General features: G+C 44.8%; 1 protein-coding gene across 1 annotated transcript in view; it reads left to right on the plus strand.

The window, feature by feature from the left end:
* Nucleotides 1–24,643, plus strand: part of MAN1C1 (mannosidase alpha class 1C member 1) — a 227,143-nt gene extending 202,500 nt beyond the window's left edge. The window contains exons 7-12 of the mRNA XM_070764245.1: nt 217–310; nt 4,401–4,516; nt 10,046–10,265; nt 14,322–14,494; nt 17,720–17,835; nt 23,510–24,643. Of these exons, the coding sequence (XP_070620346.1) occupies nt 217–310; nt 4,401–4,516; nt 10,046–10,265; nt 14,322–14,494; nt 17,720–17,835; nt 23,510–23,633 (843 nt within the window). The 3' untranslated portion in view covers nt 23,634–24,643. The remainder of the gene's footprint in view (nt 1–216; nt 311–4,400; nt 4,517–10,045; nt 10,266–14,321; nt 14,495–17,719; nt 17,836–23,509) is intronic.
* Nucleotides 24,644–25,240: the final 597 nt, after the last annotated feature.

Genomic DNA, 25,240 nt, shown 5'->3' on the forward strand with positions numbered 1-25,240 from the left:
AAGAGAGTGTGAGAGAGGAAGAAGCAAGATAGAGAAAGAGAGAGAGAAAGAAAGATGAGAAAGGAAGGGAGTGACGTCATCGGGTGGAAAAATCGCGATATAGCATTTCGCAATGATCGGGATCGCGAAACTCGGGGGATCACTGTATTATAAATAGCAAAGAGTTCAATCGCTTGAGTATTTTTTACAGGTTTTTTTTTTTAAATCTCCTTGTAGGTGATGAACATCCGCAAAGTCCTGAACAGAATTGAGAAACCTCATGGGCTTTATCCGAATTTTCTCAGTCCGGTCACAGGGAACTGGGTACAACGTGAGTATTCAGTCTGTCTTGGCTGAGCCAAAGTGATGTTTATCAATGCATGTCAGACTTCTAGTGTCACTCATGAATAAGAGGCTCAAAATACAGAAGGGTCTTGACAGACCTCAACATTGGGCACTATCTAACGAAATGAAATTCAATGGTGGAAAAAGTAAGGTTCTACATTTAGGCAAGAAAAACAAAGCACACAGGTACAATATTTGTGGTACATTGCTCAACAGAAGTAATTGTGAGAGGGATCTTGGAGAACTATTTAAATAGGAGCCCGCCATGTGCAGCAGCTGCCAAAAAACCCAACCCAGTTCTAGGCTGCATCAACAGAGGGATAGAATCAAGATCACATGAGGTGTTAATACCACATTATTATTATTATTATCACCCATTTCCTCCCATGTTGACTGTATGACTGTAACTTGTTGCGTATATCCTAAGATTTTTATTAATATTGCTTCTTCATTGCTTATTTGACCCCTATGACAATCATTAAGTGTTGTATCACATGATTCTTGACAAATGTATATTTTATTTTATGTACGTTGAGAGCATATGCACCAAGACAAATTCCTTGTGTGTCCAATCACACTTGGCCAATAAAAATTCTATTCTATTATTATTATTATTATTATTATTATTATTATTATTATTATTATTATTATTAATTGGATTTGTATGCCGCCCCTCTCCATGGACTCGGGGCGGCTAACAACAGTGACAAAAAACAGAATGTAAAAAATCCAATACTACAACAGCTAAAAACCCTTGTTATAAAAACCAATCATACATACAAACATACCATGCATAAATTGTAGAAGCCTAGGGGGAAAGATTATCTTAATTCCCCCATGCCTGACGGCAGAGGTGGGTTTTGAGGAGCTTACGAAAGGCAAGGAGGGTGGGAGCAATTCTAATCTCTGGGGGGAGTTGGTTCCAGAGGGCCGGGGCCGCCACAGAGAAGGCTCTTCCCCTGGGCCCCGCCAACCGACATTGTTTAGTTGACGGGACGCGGAGAAGGCCCACTCTGTGGGACCTAACTGGTCGCTGGGATTCGTGCGGGATTCGTGTTCCCATCATAAAAGGTTCTGCAGCCAGGCAGTCTGAAGAGGTAGCCCTGGAAAAGCACTCAGTATTCTGGGAACATCTTCACACCTGGCACCGCAGTGTTTTCTCTTCCTTCTTCCCTCCTTCAACCTGCTCCTTCAAATGTCACTAATATTCATTCCGGGCATGGAATCACACTTAACAAAATGCAGATGAAATCTCCAGATGCTGCGGGTTCAATCTTACACGGCATGGCTGAGATGGTTTTCGGCTTGCAAATTTATTTATTTATTATTTAGATTTGTATGCCGCCCCTCTCCGTCTCAACTTGCAATGCAATCCTGTCCCTGAGTATTTTGTGCTGTTTTGACCCTTGACTCTAAGGTTCTTTTCCCTTCACAAAGGGGGAAGTAGCTGACAAACAAAGACAATAGTGTGTATTTATTCTCATTCAAAGGGAGTACAGAATGTATGGGGAACAAAGCCCAGCTTCCTGAACAACTTCGTTTCTTTGTTTATTCATAAATAAAGAAATAAATACTTTATTGTCATTTTGTTTATTTGTTTATTTATTTGTTTGTTTGTGTCTGTCTGTCTGTCTGTCTATCTATCTATCTATCTATCTATCTATCTATCTATCTATCTAAATCATCTATCTATCTATCATCTATCTATCTGTCTGTCTGTCTGTCTGTCTGTCTGTCTGTCTGTCTGTCTGTCTGTCTGTCTGTCTGTCTATCTATCTATCTATCTATCTATCTATCTATCTATCTATCTATCTATCTATCTATTGGATTTGTAGGCCGCCCCTCTCCGCAGACTCGGGGCGGCTAACAACAATGATAAAAAACAACATGTAACAATCCAATTTAATAAAACAACTAAAAACCCTTATTATAAAAACCAAACATACATACAAACATACCATGCATAACTTGTAATGGCCTGGGGGAAGGAATATCCTAACTCCCCCATGCCTGGCGACAAAGGTGGGTCTTGAGTAATTTGCGAAAGACAAGGAGGGTGGGGGCCGTTCTAATCTCTGGGGGGAGTTGATTCCAGAGGGCCGGGGCCGCCACAGAGAAGGCTCTTCCCCTGGGGCCCGCCAAACGACATTGTTTGGTCGACGGGACCCAGAGAAGGCCAACTCTGTGGGACCTTATCGGCCGCTGGGATTCGTGCGGTAGAAGGCGGTTCCGGATGTATGTATGTACACATTATATATATGTACATATTTTATGTAAGTACACATTATACCCATGCAACAAAATTTGCATGACGCCAAAGACCAATCTCAACATACATAACAATTTGAAAGAACATGTTCAACGCACCACAATTTCCCACCTGAACAATTCAACATCCACACAACAGACCAAGTAGTATTCTCCAGCAGTTCACTGATGGTGACCCCCTAGTACAGGGGTAGGCAAAGTTGGCTCTTCTATGACTTGTGGACTTCAACTCCCAGAATTCCTGAGCCAATCATGCTAGCTTAGGAATTCTGGGAGTTGAAGTCCACATGTCATAGAAGAGCCAACTTTGCCTACCGCTGTTTTAGTACATTGTTAAGTGCAGTTATAGCTCTGGAACAAGAACTGTTCAGAAAACATTTTAATAGTTCTGTATCTTCTGCCAGAAGGCAACATTTCAAAAAGCTTGTAAGCAGGATGAGCTCTGAAAATGTTGTGCACCTTTCTAAAACAGCCAGATGTGAAGATATCGTCCAGGGTTGATAGCTGGAACCCAATGATACTCTGGGTAGTTATAATGATTCTGTGTAAAGCTTTTTTATCCACTATGAAGCTGCTCCGATACCATGCGAGAATGCCATATGTTAGGATGCTCTCAATGGTGCTGCGATAGTAGGACAACAATAGATGTAAACAATATAAACCAACTTTCTAATTCTAAAGGTGATTTTTAAGAACCCAAAGGAATCAAAGAATTCTCAAACTGCAGAAAAAAGTGTATTATAGTACTTTTTATAGATATATTTTCAATGCTTTAGTGCTCCCACAGTGATAGTACCATGTACCTTCTTCTAGTAGAAGATCTGGGTCCAGATCTTTTTAACTCAATTGAAATTGCTAGACAAAGATAGAGCAAAATGATTCAATTTTGACTCTTTTGAGAACACAAGAGAGAGGCAGTTGTATCTGGATGACAGGCTAATAATATGAATTGAGGTTCGATTACTGCAATGCTCTCTACATGGGGCTACCTCTGAAAAGTGTTCAGAAACTTCAGATCGTGCAGAACGCAGCCGCGAGAGCCATCGTGGGGCTTCCTAGATTCGCCCACGTTTCTGCAACACTCCGTGGCCTGCATTGGCTGCCGATCAGTTTCCGGTCACAATTCAAAGTGTTGGTTGTGACCTTTAAAGCCCTGCATGGCATTGGACCAGAGTACCTTCGGAACCGCCTGCTACCGCACGAATCCCAGCGACCGATAAAGTCCCACAGAGTTGGCCTTCTCTGGGTCCCGTCGACCAAACAATGTTGGTTGGCGGGCCCCAGGGGAAGAGCCTTCTCTGTGGCGGCCCCGACTGTGAGGAACCAGCTCCCCCCAGAGATTAGAACTGCCCCTATCCTCCTTGCCTTTCGCAAACTCCTTAAAACCCACCTTTGTCGTCAGGCATGGGGGAACTGAGATATCTCCCCCGGGCCTGTACAATTTATGTATGGAATGTTTGTATGTATGTTTGCTTAATAATGGTTTTTTAAAAATATTTTATATTGTAAATTATTAGATTTGTTATAAACTGTTTTTATTGTGTTGTGAGCCGCCCCGAGTCTACGGAAAGAGGCGGCATACAAATCTAATAAATCAATCAATCAATCAATCAATCAATCAATCAATCAATCAATTAAAAATACAAAAGGAGCAGGTTGCTTTGCAGTGTTCCTGTGCCCTTTTCTTACTGGATGTTCTCCAGTTGGTTAAAATAAAATGTATAAAACATTAGTCAATCAAAATACATTCAGTGCAATTGTTTGACTTTTTCTAATCACAAGTTGTCTTCTTCTTCCTGCCGCTGTAGATCACGTTTCTGTTGGAGGCCTTGGGGACAGTTTTTATGAATACCTGATCAAATCATGGCTCATGTCAGACAAGCAAGACAGCGAAGCAAAAACCATGTATGACAAAGCTCTGGAGGTAAGGCGGAGAATGAAGCATCTTTCCTTTTGAAACAAGCACTTCATGGGGTTGTGATTTCTGACCAAATGGGTAAGCAGTGTAGTCGGGCAGTGGGAACAGCAAGTAGGATGCTTGGCTGCATAGCTAGAGGTATAACAAGCAGGAAGAGGGAGATTGTGATCCCCTTATATAAAGCGCTGGTGAGACCACATTTGGAATACAGTGATCCCTCGAGTTTCGCGATCTCGATCTTCGCGAAACGCTATATCGCGATTTTTCCACCCGATGACGTCACTCTCTTCCTTCCTTTCTCATCTTTCTTTCTCTCTCTCTTTCTCTATCTTGCTTCTTCCTCTCTCACACTCTCTTCCTCCCTCTCTCATCTCTTTCTTTCCTTCTCTCTCTTTCTCTATCTCTCCCCCTCTTGCTGGCGGGCGGCGGGCGGGCGAGCGGCGGGCATCAGCGAGGAGCCGGGGTTTCCCCTTTGCGTGGGCGGCTGGGAAACCCCGATCTTCGTCTGCTCGCTGCTGCTGTGCCGAGCAGATCAGCTGCCGGGCGGCCGAAGGAACCTTCCCTGGGTCTTCCCCCTCTTGCTGGCGGGCGGGCGAGCGGCGGGCATCAGCGAGGAGCCGGGGTTTCCCCTTTGCGTGGGCGGCCAGGAAGACCCAGGGAAGGTTCCTTCGGCCGCCCAGCAGCTGATCTGCTTGGTAGCGCAGCAGCAGCGAGGAGCCGAATCGGAGTTTCCCCTTTGCGTGGGTGGTGGGGAACGCAAACTCCACCATCTACGCATGCACGGCCATAGAAAAAAGGGCGCGCATGCGCAGATGGTGTTTTTACTTCCGCAACCCTACATCCCGAAAAATCGATTATCGCGAGGGGTCTTGGAAAGGAACCCTCGCGATAATAGAGGGATCACTGTACTGTGTTCAGTTCTGGAGACCTCACCTACAAAAAGATATTGACAAAATTGAACGGGTCCAAAGACGGGCTACAAAAATGGGGGAAGGTCTTAAGCATAAAACGTATCAGGAAAGACTTCATGATGAACTCAATCTGTATGGTCTGGAGGACAGAAGGAAAATGGGGGACATGATCGAAACATTTAAATATGTCAAAGGGTTAAATAAGGTCCAGGAGGGAAGTGTTTTTAATAGGAAAGTGAACACAAGAACAAGGGGACACAATCTGAAGTTACTTGGGGGAAAGATCAAAAGCAACGTGAGAAAATATTATTTTACTGAAAGAGTAGTAGATCCTTGGAACAAACTTCCAGCAGACTTGGTTGGTAAATCCATAGTAACTGACTTTAAACATGCCTGGGATAAACATAGATCCATCCTAAGATAAAATACAGGAAATAGTATAAGGGCAGACTAGATGGACCATGAGGTCTTTTTCTGCCGTCAGTCTTCTATGTTTCTATGTTTCAGTCAATGTGGCCCAAGCAAGGCAAAAGGTTGGCCAACCGAGCCTTAACAGTTCCAAACTCTTTGTTACAGTCATGCTGGATAAGACAATAGACAAGTCAGAGGATCCTATGTTCCTATCCCCATTGCCATGAAAGATGCTTTAATGTGTTCTCCATATTAGGCACAGGTTTTTAAAAGCAATGAGAGTGCTGCTGGTATACTGTAGCTCTATAACTTTCTGAACAGTCTATTTTGAAACTGGAGAAAATCCCAAGTGAACTGTATTCCGGGCTAGGGTCTACAAGACTACGGAGAGGGGCGGGATACAAATCTAATAAATAATAATAATAAATAATGGAGGTGCAATATTGCCAACGCAGAGGTAACTATCCCTGGAGGAGTTCTGCCTTGCTAATGTTTTTTTATTAGCCTGGTTGTGTGGTTCAGTTTTTGTTGAATCCTGGACATTTGCAGGACAGGAGGAAAGGGCCAGGGACCTCTCCATGCACGATGATCTCATCGCACAAATGAGGCAATTATGTAATCTGCGTCACCTCTTGTTCATGGACGCCTAAAGGGTCCATTCAGCCTGATGAATTGAACATCTGCATCACAAATGATGGAGCTGGACTCCAGCTGTGGCCTAAAAAGCCTGCAGCTCTTGAAAATCCTGGAAGCAGTAACTTGTACCCTCCCACCACTGGGAAGAATATTGAAAGCCCCCTCGTTGTATCTTTATTCTTCCTTTCCTACTTTTTCTCAAGTTTCTTTGCAGTTTTTGCTTTCTCTTTTGCCTGACATTTATTTATTTATTTTATTTATTAAATTTGTATGCTGCCCCTCTCCGTAGACTCGGGGCAGCTCACAGCAGTAATAGAAAAACAATATACAATACAAATCTAATAATTAAAACTAAAAACCCATAATTTAAAAAAACATGCACACAACATACCATACATAAACAATATAGGCCTGGTTATCCCAGTTCCCCTATGCCTGACGGCAGAGGTGGGTTTTAAGGAGCTTACGAAAGGCAAGGAGGGTGGGGCCAGTTCTAATCTCAGGGGGGAGCTGGTTCCAGAGGGTCGGGGCCGCCACAGAGAAGGCTCTTCCCCTGGGTCCCGCCAAATGACATTGTTTAGTCGACGGGACCCGGCGAAGGCCCACTCTGTGAGACCTAACCGGTCGCTGGGATTCGTGCGGCAGAAGGCAGTCCCGGAGATATTCTGGTCCGGTGCCATGAAGGGCTTTATAGGTCATAACCAACACTTTGCATTGTGACCGGAAACTGATCAGCAACCAATGCGGACTGCGGAGTGTTGGAGAAACATGGGCATATTTGGGAAAGCCCATGATAGCTCTCGCAGCTGCATTCTGCACGATCTGAATTTTCCGAACACTTTTCAAAGGTAGCCCCATGTAGAGACGGTTACAGTAGTCGAACCTCGAGGTGATGAGGGCATGAGTGACTGTGAGCAGTGACTCCCGGTCCAAATAGGGCCGCAACTGGTGCACCAGGCAAACCTGGGCAAACGCCTCCCTTGCCACAGCTGAAAGATGGTTCTCTAATGTGAGCTGTGGATCGAGGAGGACGCCCAAGTTGTGGACCCTCTCTGAGGGGGTCAGTGATTCCCCCACCCCAGGGTAATGGACGGACATATGGAAATGTCCTTGGGAGGCAAAACCCACAGCAACTCTGTCTTATCAGGGTTGAGCTTGAGTCTGTTGACACCCATCCAGACCCCAACAGCCTCCAGGCACCGGCACATCGCTTCCACTGCTTCGTTGACTGTGCATGGGGTGGAGATGTACAGCTGGGTATCAGCGTACTGATGATACCTCACCCCATGACATTGGATGATCTCACCCAGCGGTTTCATGTAGATATTAAATAGTGTGTGGGGGGGGGATGGGGTATGTGTGTGTATGTGTGTATGTATGTACTTGGTGTGTTTGGGATTTCCCCCCATGTATTGCGGGCGTTTTTGCGACATTTCGACGAGATCACACTCGTCATCTTCAGGCTAGTATCCTGGGCTTTGCGCTGCTGCGAACCAAATACATGTCTATACCCATGAAAATCTACAAAAAATACGCACACATGCGCGCGCACACATATATGCGCACAGGCATTCACAGTTCCGAACCAGTAGTGAAGACTAACCTATACTTAAAAACTGCAACTAGTGCAGTATAAGGCCACCTGTGTTCTGCTACTAGGACTATGTAACACCGATATATCCCATCTGGCGGGACCCAGGGGAAGAGCCTTCTCTGTGGCGGCCCTGACCCTCTGGAATCAACTCCCCTCGGGGATCAGGACCGCCCCCACCCTCCTTGCCTTTCGCAAACTCCTAAAAACCCACCTTTGCCGCCAGGCATGGGGGAACTGAAACACTCTCCGAGACCGCCTACTGCTGCACGAATCCCAGCGACCAATTAGGTCCCACAGAGTGGGCCTTCTCCGGGTCCCGTCAATTAAACAATGTCGGTTGGCGGGCCCCAGGGGAAGAGCCTTCTCTGTGGCGGCACCGACTCTCTGGAACCAACTCCCCCCAGAGATTAGAACTGCCCCTACTCTCCCTGCCTTCCGTAAACTCCTTAAAACCCACCTCTGCCGTCAGGCATGGGGGAATTGAAACACCTCCCCCGGGCATGTTTAATTTATGCATGGTATGTTTGTGTGTGCGTCTGTTAGTTTATGGGGTTCTTTTAAATCTTGTATAAATTTTAAAGTTTTCTGATTATTTATGATTTGTTCTATTCTGTTGTGAGCCGCCCCGAGTCTTCGGAGAGGGGCGGCATACAAATCTAAATAATAAATAAATAAATAAATAAATAAATAAATAAATTGATCCCTCGGCCGCTCCGTTTTATGTATGGTTTGTTTGGGCTGCATGAATGTTTTTAATCAAGGGCTTTTTTTAACTGGTCTGCTTTTTTTTTAAATCATTGGATTTATATTTTGGGTTCCTGTTGTGAGCCGCTCCGAGTCTTCGGAGAGGGGCGGCATACAAATCAAATCAAATCAAAGTGTTCGGAAACTTCAGATCGTGCAGAATGCAGCTGCGAGAGCAGTCATGGGCTTCCCCAGGTATGCCCATGTTTCACCAACACTCCCCAGTCTGCATTGGTGGCCGATCAATTTCCAGTCACAATTCAAAGTGTTGGTCATGACCTTTAAAGCCCTTCATGGCATTGGACCAGAATATCTCCGAGACCGCCTTCTGCCACACGAATCCCAGCGACCGATTAGGTCCCACAGATTGGGCCTTGTCCAGGTCCCATCAACTAAACAATGTCTGTTGGCAGGCCCCAGGGGAAGAGCCTTCTCTGTGGCGGCCCCGACTCTCTGGAACCAGCTCCCCCCAGAGATTAGAAATGCCCCCACCCTCCTTGCCTTTCGTAAACTCCTCAAAACCCACCTTTGTCGTCAGGCATGGGGGAACTGAGATATCTCCCCCGGGCCTATACAATTTATGCATGGTATGTTTGTATGTATGTTTGCTTAGTAAATGGGGTTTTTTAAATATTTTAAACTATAATTTAGATTTGTCATGAATTGTTTTACTTTGTTGTGAGCCGCCCCGAGTCTGCGGAGAGGGGCGGCATACAAATCCAAATAATAAATAAATAAATAAATAAATAAATAAATAAACAAACAAACAAATAATATTCCTAAGCGCCTAGGACTGCGTGATGTATAATAATAATAATAATAATAATAATAATAATAACAACAACAACACCGATATACAGTATACAACAACAACAACAACAACAACAACACCGATATACAGTATACAACAACAACAACAACACCGATATACAGTATATAATGGACTATACTAGTCCACTATAAGGCCACCACTGATTCTTGCTGCTGGAACTATATAACACTGACTCTTCATGCCCTGGGTTGTTTGCTGGTTGGTTTCCGGATACAATTTATGGTGCTGGTGTTGAGATACATAGCAGAGACTTGAGGATCACTACAATGGCCATCTCCTTTCATATCCTGGGTGAACCATTGGACCCTTCTACCAGTGTATATCTTTTATTTATAAACCGGCTTCATTTTCCTTCATTCCGCACAATTAACTCACTTTCTCTCTTCTCCAAATGCTCCGAAATCTAGGCCATAGAAAAGCACCTGGTCAAAAAGTCACCCGGTGGGCTAACCTATATTGCCGAATGGCGAGGAGGCATCTTGGACCATAAAATGGGGCACCTGGCATGCTTTTCTGGTGGCATGATAGGCCTTGGAGCGGAACACGCCCTGGAAGAACAGAAGCAGCACTATTTGGATCTAGCTGGGGAAATAACGAACACCTGTCACGAATCTTATATACGCTCAGGTAAATCTCTTAAAAATCCAGGGCTGTTTTGCACATTCTTTTTCACCGGTTCATATTGTATACACAGGTAATGCCCATTAGTGAAGCCACACTTCCCAGTCCTCACCTCATCCTCACCTACTGCTATTGGGCCTCTGCCGCCAGGTGCCCAGCTGAAGCCACAAATGCACAGGGATTAATAGGGTTGATATTCCTGGAGGCGTCTGTAATATGGTAAATGATTTAGCTTTACTAGGTAAATGGTCAAAGCAATGGAAACTGCAGTTTAATGTTTCCAAATGTAAAATAATGCACTTGGGGAAAAGGAATCCTCAATCTGAGTATTGCATTGGCAGTTCTGTGTTAGCAAAAACTTCGGAAGAGAAGGATTTAGGGGTCGTGATTTCTGACAGTCTCAAAATGGGTGAACGGTGCAGTCAGGCGGTAGGGAAAGCAAGTAGGATGCTTGGCTGCATAGCTAGAGGTATAACAAGCAGGAAGAGGGAGATTGTGATCCCCTTATATAGAGCGCTGGTGAGACCCCATTTGGAAGACTGTGTTCAGTTCTGGAGACCTCACCTACAAAAAGATATTGACAGAATTGAAGGGGTCCAAAGACGGGCTACAAGAATGGTGGAAGGTCTTAAGCATAAAACGTATCAGGAAAGACTTAATGAACTCAATCTGTATAGTCTGGAGGACAGAAGGAAAAGGGGGGACATGATCGAAACATTTAAATATGTCAAAGGGTTAAATAAGGTTCAGGAGGGAAGTGTTTTTAATAGGAAAGTGAACACAAGAACAAGGGGACACAATCTGAAGTTAGTTGGGGGAAAGATCAAAAGCAATGTGAGAAAATATTATTTTACTGAAAGAGTAGTAGATCCTTGGAACAAACTTCCAGCAGACGTGGTAGATAAATCCACAGTAACTGAATTTAAACATGCCTGGGATAAACATATATCCATCCTAAGATAAAATACAGAAAATACAGAAAACAGTATAAGGGCAGACTAGATGGACCATGAGGTCTTTTTCTGCCGTCAGACTTCTATGTTTCTATGTATTATAACCCATTATTTGTTAGCCTCCATAGTCTGCCAGATCTGGAAAGTGTTGTGGCCCGCGCAGCCTGTTCAGCTGATAGCAGATCCCGTTCAGGAGGAGACCAACATGGTGATGCACCAACGGCCTGTGCAGCCAGAACCGGACAGTGGGGAGGAAGGCAAGGACTCGGTGTCAGAGGCAAAGGTCCAGCCAGGGCCTTCAGAACCTCCAGCACCCTATAGTAGCAATGAGGAAGAAGAGGCTTCTCCTCTTCTTGATGCAGGAGTCCGCAGAGCTGCCAAGAGACAGGAATGGTTATGCTAGAGCAGTGTTTCCCAACCTTGGCAACTTGAAGATATTTGGACTTCAACTCCCAGAATTCCCCAGCCAGCATTCGCTGGCTGGGGAATTCTGGGAGTTGAAGTCCAAATATCTTCAAGTTGCCAAGGTTGGGAAACACTGCTCTAGAGAAGGTCTCCTCGGGAGTAAAACTGGGAGCTAATTGGCCACTCCCCTAAGGACAGTAGAGGCAGCTGAAAGGCTGCAGGAAACACCAGTTTAGTTTTTGTGTCTGGTGGTATTATGATTGCCCCGTGAAAATCTACTCTGGTTTTCTGCCTCGCATTGCTTATCCAGGGCATTTTGCCCAGCCTTTGGAAACTACATGAGATAGCAAGAGCCAATTGCATTGCTTTAAGACTGTTTGAACTTAGGCCAGCTGCTAATGAAGATTAATTAGCAGCTGACGTTTTGCAAGAAAGGATTGGTTTTTTAATTTGCGTGTGTGTCTCCATTGCTATGCCAGTTATTAGCAATGGTTCGTTGATTAAATTAAGTTCGTTCAAATGGTGTGCTTTGGTACATTCAAAACTGGGGGCTGAACAGAAAGTACCTCCAGCTGAAAGGTGTCAATTGTCAGTCTTGACAACAGGATGGCATTTGATCTAGTGTCAAGTGTCATGAACAGTCTCAAGCAGCAGCTTTATGGTTAGTCACCCATGTTACAAGAATCTTGTCAGACTGACGGCATTCCCTTGGGAACGGTCAGATGAGGCGTCATGGATTCTGGGGGCAGCTAGGCCTGTGTCACTTTCTTTTTAAAAAAAATAGATTTTATTATATTACAAGATAAAAATGGAAGAGCAAATATATCTTATTTTACATCACTGTTTCGACATATACTTATAATTATATAATCACTGTGTTTATCTTCTTAATTATTTTGTACAGATATTCCATGTCATCTCAAAACGAAAAGGTTGTTATATCAACAATTAAAATAAAAAATTCTAAACTATCTATCTAAATACTTTGTACATTCTTGCCCTTCCTTCACCCATACCCCCCCATTGAACAGTTTTATAACAGTTCCGGATTTCTTTAATTGTTGATGTGCGGCATATGGCGACCGCGGTTTTTAAAAAAGTTTTATTCTGACACGCACTTTATCTAAGGTCAGTTTGGATTGAGTTTAATATCAATATCAGGCCTGTGTCACTTTCTGTAGGGCAAGGTCTCTAACCCAGATCCCTTTTGAACACCTCCTGGAGAGTCTATCACATCTAGATTGGTTATCTTTTTCCTGTTTTAATGTCTAACCTAAGGATCTATCTACTTCCTTCAGTTTAGCTTGAATAGGGATGGTATTTGCTTCTCTAGGTCAGGTCCTTATAATGGAAGTTTCGCAGGCACTTAGGGCTATAGAATAGAATAGAATAGAATTTTATTGGCCAAGTGTGATTGGACACACAAGGAATTTGTCTTGGTGTACATAAAATAAAATATACATTTGTCAAGAATCATGTGGTACGACACTTAATGATTGTCATAGGGTCAAATAAGCAATGAAGAAATAATCAATATTAATAAAAATATTAGGATATAAGAAACAAGTTTCAGTCATACAGTCAACAGGGGAGGAAATGGGTGATAGGAATGATGAGAAAAAGTAGTAGAATAGAAGTGCAGATTTAGTAGAAAGTCTGACAGTGTTGAGGGAATTATTTGTTTAGTAGAGTGATGGCGTTCGGAAAAAAACTGTTCTTGTGTCTAGTTGTCTTGGTGTGCAGTGCTCTGTAGCGACGTTTGAGGGTAGGAGTTGAAGCAGTTTGTGTCCAGGATGTGAGGGGTCAGTAAATATTTTCCCCGCCCTCTTTTTGACTCGTGCAGTATACAGGTCCTCAATGGAAGGCAGGTTGGCAGCCATTGTTTTTTCTGCAGTTCTGATTCTCCTCTGAAGTCTGTGTCGGTCCTGTTGGGTTGCAGCACCAAACCAGACAGTGATGGAGGTGCAGATGACAGACTCAATGATTCCTCTGTAGAACTGTATCAGCAGCTCCTTGGGCAGTTTGAGCTTCCTGAGCTGGTGCAGAATCAATTAATTTAGAATCAATTCATTTTTTTCCACTTACAGGAGATCTGAAAAATGTTTCTACTTCACGCTGAAAGTACAGTGTTCCCTTGATTTTCATGGGGGATGCGTTCCCAGACCGCCCGCGAAAGTCAAATTTCCGCAAAGTAGAGATGCGGAAGTAAATACACCATTTTTGGGTATGGACAGTATCGCAAGCCATCCCTTAACACTTTAAACCCCTAAATTACCATTTCCCATTCCCTTAGCAACCATTTACTCACCATTATTACTGGTACTCACCATTGAATAGGACACTTAGTGATTCTGGTACAGTATTTACAAACATAATTATTTATTAACAATTTTTTTTTTTGTTATTTATTTTCAAAAATTATTAGTTTGGCGATGACATATGATGTCATCGGGCGGGAAAAACCCACGAAGTATTTTTTAATTAATATTTTTTGAAAAACCATGGTATAGGTTATTCGCGAAATTCGAATCCGCGAAAATCGAGGGAACACTGTATTTGTAATGTAGCACTTGTTTAGTGAATTCACACCCTCACCCCAAATTTTAGCTGACCCTGCAGCTCTCCAAGCACCCTCTGACCGTTCCCGTTTTGTTGTTGTTTTCATTTTTGTATTTTTGTTTTGTTTTCTTGTTTTTGTGGCTAGATACCAACCTGGGCCCTGAAGCATTTCGTTTCGATTCTGGAACGGAAGCAATGGCCACACGGCTCAGTGATCGTTATTACATCCTGCGCCCCGAGGTTGTGGAGAGCTACTTCTACTTGTGGAGGTTGACACATGACCCCAAGTACAGAGAGTGGGGCTGGGAAGCTGTGCAGGTAAGTCAGCAGAAGCCTGATCCCTTTGACTAACATCTAAACCAGTGTTTCCCAACCTTGGCAACTTGAAGATATTTGGACTTCAACTCCCAAAATTCCCCAGCCAGCAACTTCAGATCGTGCAGAATGCAGCTGCGAGAGCAACCATGGGCTTCCCCAGGTATGCCCATGTTACACCAACACTCCGCAGTCTGCATTGGTTGCCGATCAATTTTCGGTCACAATTCAAAGTGTTGGTTATTTATTATTTATTAATTTATTAATCAGATTCGTATGCTGCCCCGCTCCGCAGACTCGGGGCGGCTCACAGCAATAATAATACAATGAAAACAAATCTAATATTTAAGTTAATATAAAACCCCAATTTAGAAACCAATCATACATACTAGCATACCATACATAAATTTTATAAGCTTAGGGGGAAGGAAAGTATCAATTCCCCCAGAGGTGAGTTTTAAGGAGCTTACGAAAGGCTAGGAGGGTGGGGGCAACTCTGATATCTGGTGGGAGTTGGTTCCAAAGGGTCGGGGCCACCACAAGAAGGCTCTTCCCCTGGGTCCCGCCAAACGACATTGTTTAGTTGACGGAACCCGGAGACGGCCAACTCTGTGGGACCTAACTGGTCGCTGGGATTCGTGCGGCAGAAGGTAGTCCCGGAGATATTGCCTATGACCTATAAAGCCCTTCATGGCATCGGACCAGAATATCTCCGGGACCGCCTTCTGCTGCACGAATCCCAGCGACCGATTAGGTCCCACAGAGTTGGCCTTCTCCGGGTCCCATCGACTAAACAATGTCGTTTGGCGGGTCCCAGGGGAAGAGCCTTCTCTGTGGTGGCCCCGACTCTGGAACCAGCTCCCCCCAGAGATTAGAACTGCCCCCACCCTCCTTGCCTTTCATAAGCCCCACCTTTGAGATATCTCCCCCGGGCCTATACAATTTATGTATGGTACGTTTGTATGTATGTCTGCTTAATAATGGGGATTTTAAAATGTTTTTAAATTATTAGATTTGTCATGAATTGTTTTATTGTGTTGTGAGCCGCCCCGAATCTACGGAGAGGGACGGCATACAAATCTAATAAATAATAATAATAATAAAAAGTTCCCAAGGTTGGGAAAGACTGATCAAAACGATGGTTTGAAGAGATCACATTTGTCAGAGATCACATTTGTTTCCATCTCAAGTTGTGAGAATGTCACTTCTGCAGAGGGGGTTGTGTTCAGTATTGGTTTCTTACCGGAACGGCGGAGGGATGTTGCACCGGTAGCGGAAATAGAACCAGATGTGCATCTCCAGGTGACCGGCAGGCACGCACATGCGCCGGAGTGAGATTTGGCTTCTGGAAGCAAAATCTCACAAGAAGACATGCGCATGTGTGAGATTTTGCCAATTTTCAGTGGTTTTTTACTTCTACCCTGCGTGGAAGCAAAGAAATTGCCAAAATCTCGCGCTCCTGCGTGTCTTCTCACAACATTTACTTCCTGTGCATGCACAGAAGCCAAATCTCGCTCTGACACACATGTGCCCGCCGGTCACCTGGAGCTGGTGCACATCAGCAACGGTAGCAACGGTAAGTTGGAACCCACGCCTATTTGTGTCGTTAGGCAGTAGTGAGGGCATTAACTGGCCTTCATCCACGTTTTAGTAATTTACTTACACGGGTTTTCCCAAATATGCCCATGTTACCCCAACACTCCGCAGTCTGCACTGGTTGACGATCAGTTTCCGGTCACAATTCAAAGTGTTGATTATGATTTATAAAGCCCTTCATGGCACCGGACCAGATTATCTCAGGGACCGCCTTCTGCTGCACGAATCCCAGCGACCAGTTAGGTCCCACAGAGTGGGTCTTCTCCGGGTCCCGTCAACTAAACAATGCCGCTTGGTGGGACCCAGGGGAAGAGCCTTCCCTGTGGTGGCCCTGGCCCTCTGGAACCAACTCCCCCCAGAGATTAGAATAGCCCCCACCCTCCTTGCCTTTCGTAAGCTGCTTAAAACCCACCTCTGCCGCTAGGCATGGGGGAACTGAGATCCTCTTTCCCCCTAGGCCTTTACAATTTTATGCATGGTATGTATGTTTGGTTTTTATATTAATGGTTTTTTAATTGTTTTTAGTATTGGATTATTATTGTACGCTGCCTTATTATTGCTGTTAGCCGCCCCGAATCTCCGGAGAGGGGTGGCATACAAATCCAATCAATCAATCAATCAGTAAATAAATAAATAAATAAGCCTTACGACAATCATTGCCACCTCCCTCCTCCGTCCAGGATGATGAATGAGCGCCGCTTTGCCATCCTTGGAACGGAGTTGCCTTTCTAACTATGAAATCAGAGGCTGGAGGCTCGGGAAAAGGCTAACAGCTCTCTATTGGCATTCAGGAACAGTTGAAGTGACCAGCTCGATGCATAAGTAAGATTAGGGAAACAAGTGGCATAACCCGCACCTTATATACAGTGATCCCCCGGGTATTGCGATCCCGATTATTGCGAAATGGCTATATGGCGATTTTTCAACCCGGAAGTAAAAACACCATCTGCGCATGCGCGCCCTTTTTTCTATGGGCACGCATGCGTAGATGGCGCAGGGCAGATCAGCTGCTGGGCGGCTTCCCTGGGTCTTCCCCCCCTTGCTGGCGGGAGGGCGAGCGGCGGGCATCAGCGAGGAGTTTCCCCACCGCCCACGCAAACTCCTCGCTGCCGCTCGCCCGCCCTTCGCCCGCCCACGCCGTTCGCTCGCGCCGCTTCCCAGCTGAGTCCTGAAGCGAATTGGCGAGCGAACGGCGTGGGCGGGCGAAGGGCGGGCGAGCGGCAGCGAGGAGTTTGCGTGGGCGGTGGGGAAACCCCAATCTTCGGCTCCTCGCTGCTGCGGCGGAAGTAAAAATGCGCAGATGGTGTTTTTTCTTCCGCAGCGCTACTTCGCGAAAAACCGATCATTGCGAGGGGTCCTGGAACGGAACCCTCGCAATAATCGGGGGACCACTGTACATGGTTACTAGCACAGGGATTGGTGACAGTGTTTCAAGCCTTGGCGCTGGAGCTTCCTATTGGCTGAGCCCGGAGGCTCCTCATTGGTCGCGCCCAGGTTTCCCATTGGTTGTGCTAGCAGGCTGCTTATTGGTCGCCCTGCTCCAATCAGCTATCACCTTTATTATACAGCTTGCAAACATAACACCTTTTAAAAGACAGACATAACACTAACCTTCCTTGCTTTCCAAATCAGGCGCTGGAGAAATTTTGCCGGGTAGAAGCTGGTTTCTCTGGGATCCGCGATGTGTATACAACCACCCCAAGCCATGACAACATGCAGCAGAGCTTTTTTCTGGCAGAGACGTTAAAGTAAGTCCCTGGGCGTTTTCAATATTCGATCGTCAAAAGAAGTTTAGGAAGGAGGATTGTTTTTTCATGAAGCGAGTCACGGGGGAATTGACGGTCCCTGAGGAGCACAGTAAAGACATCTTTAGAAGAAAACATGTTTATTGTGGTTGGTGGCGTTGCATTCCCGCGACCAAGTTCTGACAAATGGCCAAAATACCACTCGTCTTGCTGGAACAAAAGTCAAAAAGTTAGCCTAACTTCAGAATTCTCTCTCTCTCTCTCTCTCTCTCTCTTTTTTTTTTAAATCCATCCTGACAACAGACATTATACTTTTTTCTCATACCCGCATGTCATGGTGTAGGATAGATATGGCCTGGGCCAACCAAGAATTCATAAAAAACATAACAGAATCTGAGATTTTGCCCAATACTTGGGCTGATCATAACCCAATCTGGATAAAATGGAGGGAGCAAGAAAGTTATATCAAAAAAAGATGGTCGTTAAATCAATCTATAATTAAAGAAAAGAAATATATACAGTGATCCCTCGAGTTTCGCGATCTTGATCTTCGCGAAACGCTATATCGCGATTTTATAAAAAATATTACTTAAAAAAAAAGCCACTTCCGGGTTTGGCTTCGGGAGTCAGCTGGGAAGCGGCGCGGCTGTTTTAAAAGGTCACAGCCGGCCTGGGGGGCTTCCCAGCACCCCCCCGAACCCCCAACCTGGGTCTTCCCGGCCGCCCACGCAAAGGGGAAACCCCGGCTCCTCGCTGATGCCCGCCGCTCGCCCGCCCGCCAGCAAGAGGGGGAAGACCCAGGGAAAGTTCCTTCGGCCGCCCAGCAGCTGATCTGCTCAGTAGCGCAGCAGCAGCGAGGAGCCGAATCGGGGTTTCCCCTTTGCGTGGGCGGCGGGGAACGCAAACTCCACCATCTACGCATGCGCGGCCATAGAAAAAAGGGCGCGCATGCGCAGATGGTGTTTTTACTTCCGCAACCCTACATCGCGAAAAATCAATTATCGCGAGGGGTCTTGGAACAGAACCCTCGCGATAATAGAGGGATCACTGTATATTAATGATGGAAAAAGAGCTAAAATATTTCCTTAGAATAAATGACAACGAAGAAACAACTAAAGCCAATCTCTGGGTGTTCTGTCTGGGTCCCCCCAGACGCCAACACCAACCAAAAAGAGTAGCCAGACACACGGGTAAAAAGCAAAGGCAGTTTATATACTGGAAAGCAAACACAGGTAACAAAAACTGTTCTTACAGACAGGAACACTCTGAAGCTTCACAGAGGTTTCACGAAGGCCAGGCAATAAAACAGGATTCTTGCTGGCAAAAACAACTCTGGAGATAATAAAACCCACGCCTCCCCCAAGTCTTCTAGGCCACAAGCCAAGATCAGAGACGCCAAGAATCGAAGCAAGGTCACAGGACTCCCAATTGATAACTCTCCACAAGACTGTAAGGGCAGGCCTGCCTTTTCAACCCTGCTGAGGAGAACCACACCCAAACCCAGCTGTTGCCAATTCAGGGATGGAAATATCTTTCTAATTGGCCCCGTCTTTGAGCTGCACGTCTCTGCCTCATGTCTATTATAGCCTGTGTGTCTTCATCCAATGAATCCAGGCTACTAGCTGGGGAGAGCCCCCCCCCCCCGGGGGTCTCAGGCTGCTCTCCCTCCTCCTCCTCCTGACGTTCCTCTCCCCCGTCTGCCTGGTCCTCCCCCTCCTGGTCACTGTCCTCCTCCTCTGGGCATGGATCCGGCAGAGCTCCAGCCGGTCCCTGAGGAGCCTCAGGCTGAATCACAACACTGGGACACTACTAAGGCCTATATTAGAGGCCTATCAATATCTTACCTAGCGGTAAATAACAAAAAAAAGAGGAGTGAAATGCAAAAACTAACCCAGAAAGTAACTTCTCTAGAAGAAGAATTACATAAAAATCCATCAGACAAAAAAAATACTGGAAGAATTGAATTTGACAAAACATAAAGTTAATCTCCAAAATCAAGAGGAATTACCACAAAAAATAAAGGGCCAAAAACAAGGTTTTTTTTGAATGTGCTAATAAGACCGGAAGGTGTTTAGCCTGGAAATTAGCAAATCAACAATCAGAAAGATATATTGAAGTATTAGTCGATATAATCTCTCTATTTTTAATATAGTAAGGTCAATAAAATTTACAATTGCCACAAAAAAAACCCACCGCTAATAGCAACTCAAAAAGAAAAACAGATGGTGCAGAAAAGAAGAAAAGAAAAGAAAAAATGTAGCAAAGAAAAAAGAAATATATAAAGAAATTACTTTCCCCTTCACCTCAAGTATAAACAAGTCTAGTAACTTATCACACTCCCTTTCAACATGTAGGCTAGTCCTTGACTTATGACCACATCCAGGACTGGATTTTCACTTGTTAAGTGAGGTTAAGGGAGCGACACCCAATTTTACAGCCACCTTTGCCATGGTTGTTAAGTGATTTATGTCCCAAAGCAAATCCAGCTTCCCCCCCCCCCCATGCGATTTTGTTTGTTGGAAATAAACACACTAGTTGCCAAGCCCTTGAATTTTAATCATCTACCAGCTGAGACACTGTGATGGTTGCAGGTGCAAACATGAGTCAGTTTTTCCCAATGCCATCATAACTTTGAACAGTTGTTCAACAAACGGTCCTAAGTTGAGGACTACCTGTAGAACAAATGATCCCTTCTTCCTATACATCATCTCTTTATCTACAACCAAATCCTTAAAGCCTGGACATTTCGCTTCTGTTGTCGGCACAGGACAGTTTTTGGGTGCCAGGCCGGTGGTGGGCTGCTATCAGTTTGGGCAAGCCAATAGTGGTGGCAGCAGGAGGCTCCGCCCATCCGCCTGGACATCATCACAATCTGCGCATGCGCAGAAGGCTCTGCACATGCCTGCATGCTTTCAGTTCCAAACCAGTAAGGAAAGGTAAATTGAAACTCACTTCTGTGCCAAATAGCAGTTCTACATTTGATATTTCAACTGTATTTTGACAATTCCATCTGTCCGTCCATCACCCTGGGGGGGGAAACTATTGACCCCCTCAGAGAGGGTTCACAACTTGGGCGTCCTCCTCGATCCACAGCTGACATGGGAACATCATCTTTCAGCTGTGGCGAGGAGGGCATTTGCCCAGGTTCGCCTGGTGCACCAGTTGCGGCCCTATTTGGACCGGGAGTCATTGCTCACAGTCACTCATGCCCTCATCACCTCGAGGTTCGATTACTGCAACGCTCTCTACATGGGGCTCCCTCTGAAAAGTGTTCGGAAACTTCAGATCGTGCAGAACGCGGCCGCGAGAGCCATCATGGGGCTTCCCAGATTCGCCCATGTTTCTACAACACTCCGTGGCCTGCATTGGCTGCCGATCAGTTTCCGGTCACAATTCAAAGTGTTGGTCATGACCTTTAAAGCCCTACATGGCATTGGACCAGAATACCTCCGGAACCACCTGCTACTGCACGAATCCCATCGACCGATAAGGTCCCACAGAGTTGGCCTTCTCCAGGTCCTGTTGAGTAAACAATGTTGTTTGGCAGGCCCCAGGGTAAGAGCCTTCTCTGTGGCGGCCCCGGCCCTCTGGAATCAACTCCCCCTGGAGATTAGAACTGCCCCCACCCTCCTTGTCTTTTGTAAACTACTCAAGACCTACCTTTATCTCCAGGCATGGGGGAGTTGAGACACATTTCCCCCAAGCTCTTTATATTTTATGTTTGGTATGTATGTGTTGTTTGGTTTTTAAATACGATAGGGTTTTATATGCTTGTTTTTAATATTAGATTTGTTTCGCTATAATATTGTTTTTTTTATTATTGTTGTGGGCCGCCCCGAGTCTTCGGAGAGGGGCGGCATACAAATCTAATATTATTATTATTATTATTATTATTATTATTATTATTATTATTATTGAAAAGCCAGTAAGCGAAGGTAAATTGAAACTCACTTCTGTGCCAAATAGCAGTTCTCCATTTGAGGTGGGCTATTTCAACTATTTTGACAATTCCATCTGTCCGTCCATCACCCTGGGGGGGGGAACTATTGACCCCCTCAGAGAGGTTGAAACACAGGCCAGTTTGAAACAGGTCTGTTTCAGCCCTTTGAGCACTAAACAGTTCACCTTGAAGATCTGGCACATTGCTAGTCCAGACTCTGTTGTTTAATCCAAAGGCGGGGAACGATGGCCGTTCTATGACCTGCTGGCTCAGGAATTCTGGGAGTTGAAGTCCACAAGTCATAAAATGGCCATCGTTCCCCATTCCTAGTCTAATCCCAAACCAAGAAGGTAGCAAGCCTAAAAATAGGCCATATACAAATTACCATATTTTTCAGAGTATAAGACACACCAGACTATAAGACCCACCTTAGTTTTTGGGGAGAAAACAGGAAAACATCAGATAGTCATTTGGCTAACATCCTTAGTCTGGTCAGCTCCAGCACATCATTTTACCCCCTGGTTCGGGCTTTTAAAAAAACATTATTCAGAACGAGTAACAATGAAAGAGCTTGCAAGCCAGTAAGAGCTGGGAACGGCATTAGCACCTGGTTGGAGCTGGAAAGTAACTTATTCAGAGCAAGTTAGACTGATGGGGAAAAAACACCCTGCAAAAACTTAGGGCTTGGAAAACATTCTTTGCAGAGAGTAACAATGAAAGAGCTTGCAAGCTGGTAACAGCTGGGAACGTTGTTAGCACCTGGTTAGTGCTGGAAAGAAACTTATTCGGACAAGTTAGAGCAATGAAACAAACCCTGCAAAGACTTAGGGCTTGGAAAACATTCTTTGCAGAGAGAAACAATGAAAGAGCCTGCAAGGTAAGAGCTGGGAAGATTGTTAGCACCTAGTTAGGGCTGGGGGAAAAAGCTACATTCAGAATACAAGATGCACCCAAATTTTCAGCCTCTTTTAGGGAGGAAAAAGGTGTGTCTTATACTCCGAAAAATACTTCAGAAGAGAAGGATTTAGGGGTAGTGATTTCTGAAAATGGGTGAGCACTGTGGTAGGGCAGTAGGAAAAGCAAGTAGGATGCTAGGCTGCATAGCTAGAGGTATAACAAGCAGGAAGAAGGAGATTGTGATCCCGCTATATAGAGCGCTGGTGAGACCACATTTGGAATACTGTGTTCAGTTCTGGAGACCTCACCTACAAAAAGATATTGACAAAATTGAACGGGTCCAAAGACGGGCTACAAGAATGGTGGAAGGTCTTAAGCATAAAACGTATCAGGAAAGACTTCATGAACTCAATCTGTATAGTCTGCAGGGCAGAAGAAAAAGGGGGGACATGATCGAAACATTTAAATATGTGAAAGGGTTAAATAAGGTCCAGGAGGGAAGTGTTTTTAATAGGAAAGTGAACACAAGAACAAGGGGACACAATCTGAAGTTAGTTGGGGGAAAGATCAAAAGCAATGTGAGAAAATATTATTTCACTGAAAGAGTAGTAGATCCTTGGAACAAACTTCCAGCAGACGTGGTTGGTAAATCCACAGTCACTGAATTTAAACATGCCTGGGATAAACATAGATCCATTGTAAGATAAAATACAGGAAATAGTATAAGGGCAGACTAGATGGACCAGGAGGTCCTTTTCTGCCGTCAGTCTTCTATGTTTCTATACAATATATCTGACAGTTTCACCCAACAAGCTTTCTTTGTTCTTCTCCCGGTTCTAGGTATCTCTATCTTCTGTTCTCTGAAGATGATGTGCTCTCCCTCAAGGACTGGGTGTTCAACACGGAAGCTCACCCGTTGCCTGTGAACCACACAGACTTTGTCCTGAAGACAAGCATGCAGTAGGAGCAACTCGGCCCTTCTGGGTTCTGCGAAGGGATCCCGAGGGGCCGGTCGAATTTTTTCTTTCCTCCTTTCCAGTAAAGGAATGCACACATTCCAGGAAAGGTATTTTGGGGGCATTCGTCCAATTCCGGACAGTATTATATCGGGGAGTATAAAAACTGTGAAACAAGCACCTTCATGGGTTTTTATTTTCCTCTGTGAGGAAACCTGTAACCTGAAAATTGGATGTTGATTACGGGCCATAAGACAGACAAAATCACGGACGTTCCTTTCTATGAAGAATTTCTACGCAATCCACCGACTTTCGCTTTTACGTGGCCAAAGGATCAGGAATTTGCCATAAAATAGATGTCAGTTTGTGCCACTCTTCTTGCCCCAAACTTTCTCCTTCCTTTTTTATATACCATTGATTTCCCCCCCAAAAAATATATCAGATTTCTGAAAGAAATCCAAATAGATTTCCAAAACCTATCTGGATTTCTGAAATCCCCAAATCTTTCTGATCTATCCTTTTTTTAAAAAGCAGTAAATGTCAGTACATGGTACATACAGTTATTTGGGATTGCCATGTTAAACTGCCTATTGTAGTTTATTATATTTACAGTTGTAATATCACTTTAAGGTTTTTGGCTGGTTAGCCACAAGAGGGCGCCAGTACTCCCTCCTGACAATGATGCTGTATTGCTCATTCACCAAGATATACCAACAGTAAACATCTCAAGAGGTCCAGTTAAGGAGCCTTTCTAAATCCCATGCACTTTTTTCTCTTTGCCCTTTTCCTCGCCCATCTTCTTCTCTTCAACTATTTGCCAACTGTCATTTTCTTTTTTTCCCCCTGTTGGTCTTCCTAGGTTTTGTTTGGTCACTTTCCTTTGATTTTGATTTCCCCCCCCCCCCTTTTGATCTGGGGCAAAACCTGATGAGACATTTGTAATGATTTCATTTCTGTAATGCTCAGATGTGAAAAATAAAATAAAATAAAAATTCATGTCGGCTATAAAAAAAAAAAAGGTGTGTGGCTGGGTGTCACGGAAGGTTAGCCGCCCTGAGTCTGCAAAGAAGGACGGCCTAGATGTCCAGTTAATTAATTAATTAATAATATGGTTAGAAAAGAAAAGAGGCAGCCAAGAAGTGACTCGAGGCAGATTCCCATGGTTTTTGGCGGCTGTAGCAGACAGGAAGAGCAGGCTCCTTGATATTCATCCATTGTGTCCGAAAAGGGCCTTGGCATCTAAGGGGATGTCCAGACTTGGGCGTGAATTGGATTAAAGTGAGGGAGAGACGCACATAGTAAGCCTCACTCTCTCTTCCCAGATTCCATCTTTTCCAATAACAGGAGAAGAGTCGAGACAGTTGGAGATGGGCTGGGCGCAGGGGTTTGTTTTTATTTTTTTTAATTTATTGTTAGAGTTGGAAGGGACCCAGCGGGTCATCAAGTCCAACCCCCTGCCTAAGCAGGAACCCTATAGCATTCCACCCAAATGGCAGTCCAATTTCCTCTTAAAAATGTCCAGAGTATTGGAGTTCACAACATCCGCTGGTAGGTTGTTCCACTGGTTGATCGTTCTGACCGTCAGGAAGTTCTTCCTTATTTCCAGGTTGAATCT

The sequence above is a fragment of the Erythrolamprus reginae genome, chromosome 11 (genome assembly GCF_031021105.1).
Source record: "Erythrolamprus reginae isolate rEryReg1 chromosome 11, rEryReg1.hap1, whole genome shotgun sequence".
NCBI lineage: Eukaryota > Metazoa > Chordata > Lepidosauria > Squamata > Dipsadidae > Erythrolamprus > Erythrolamprus reginae.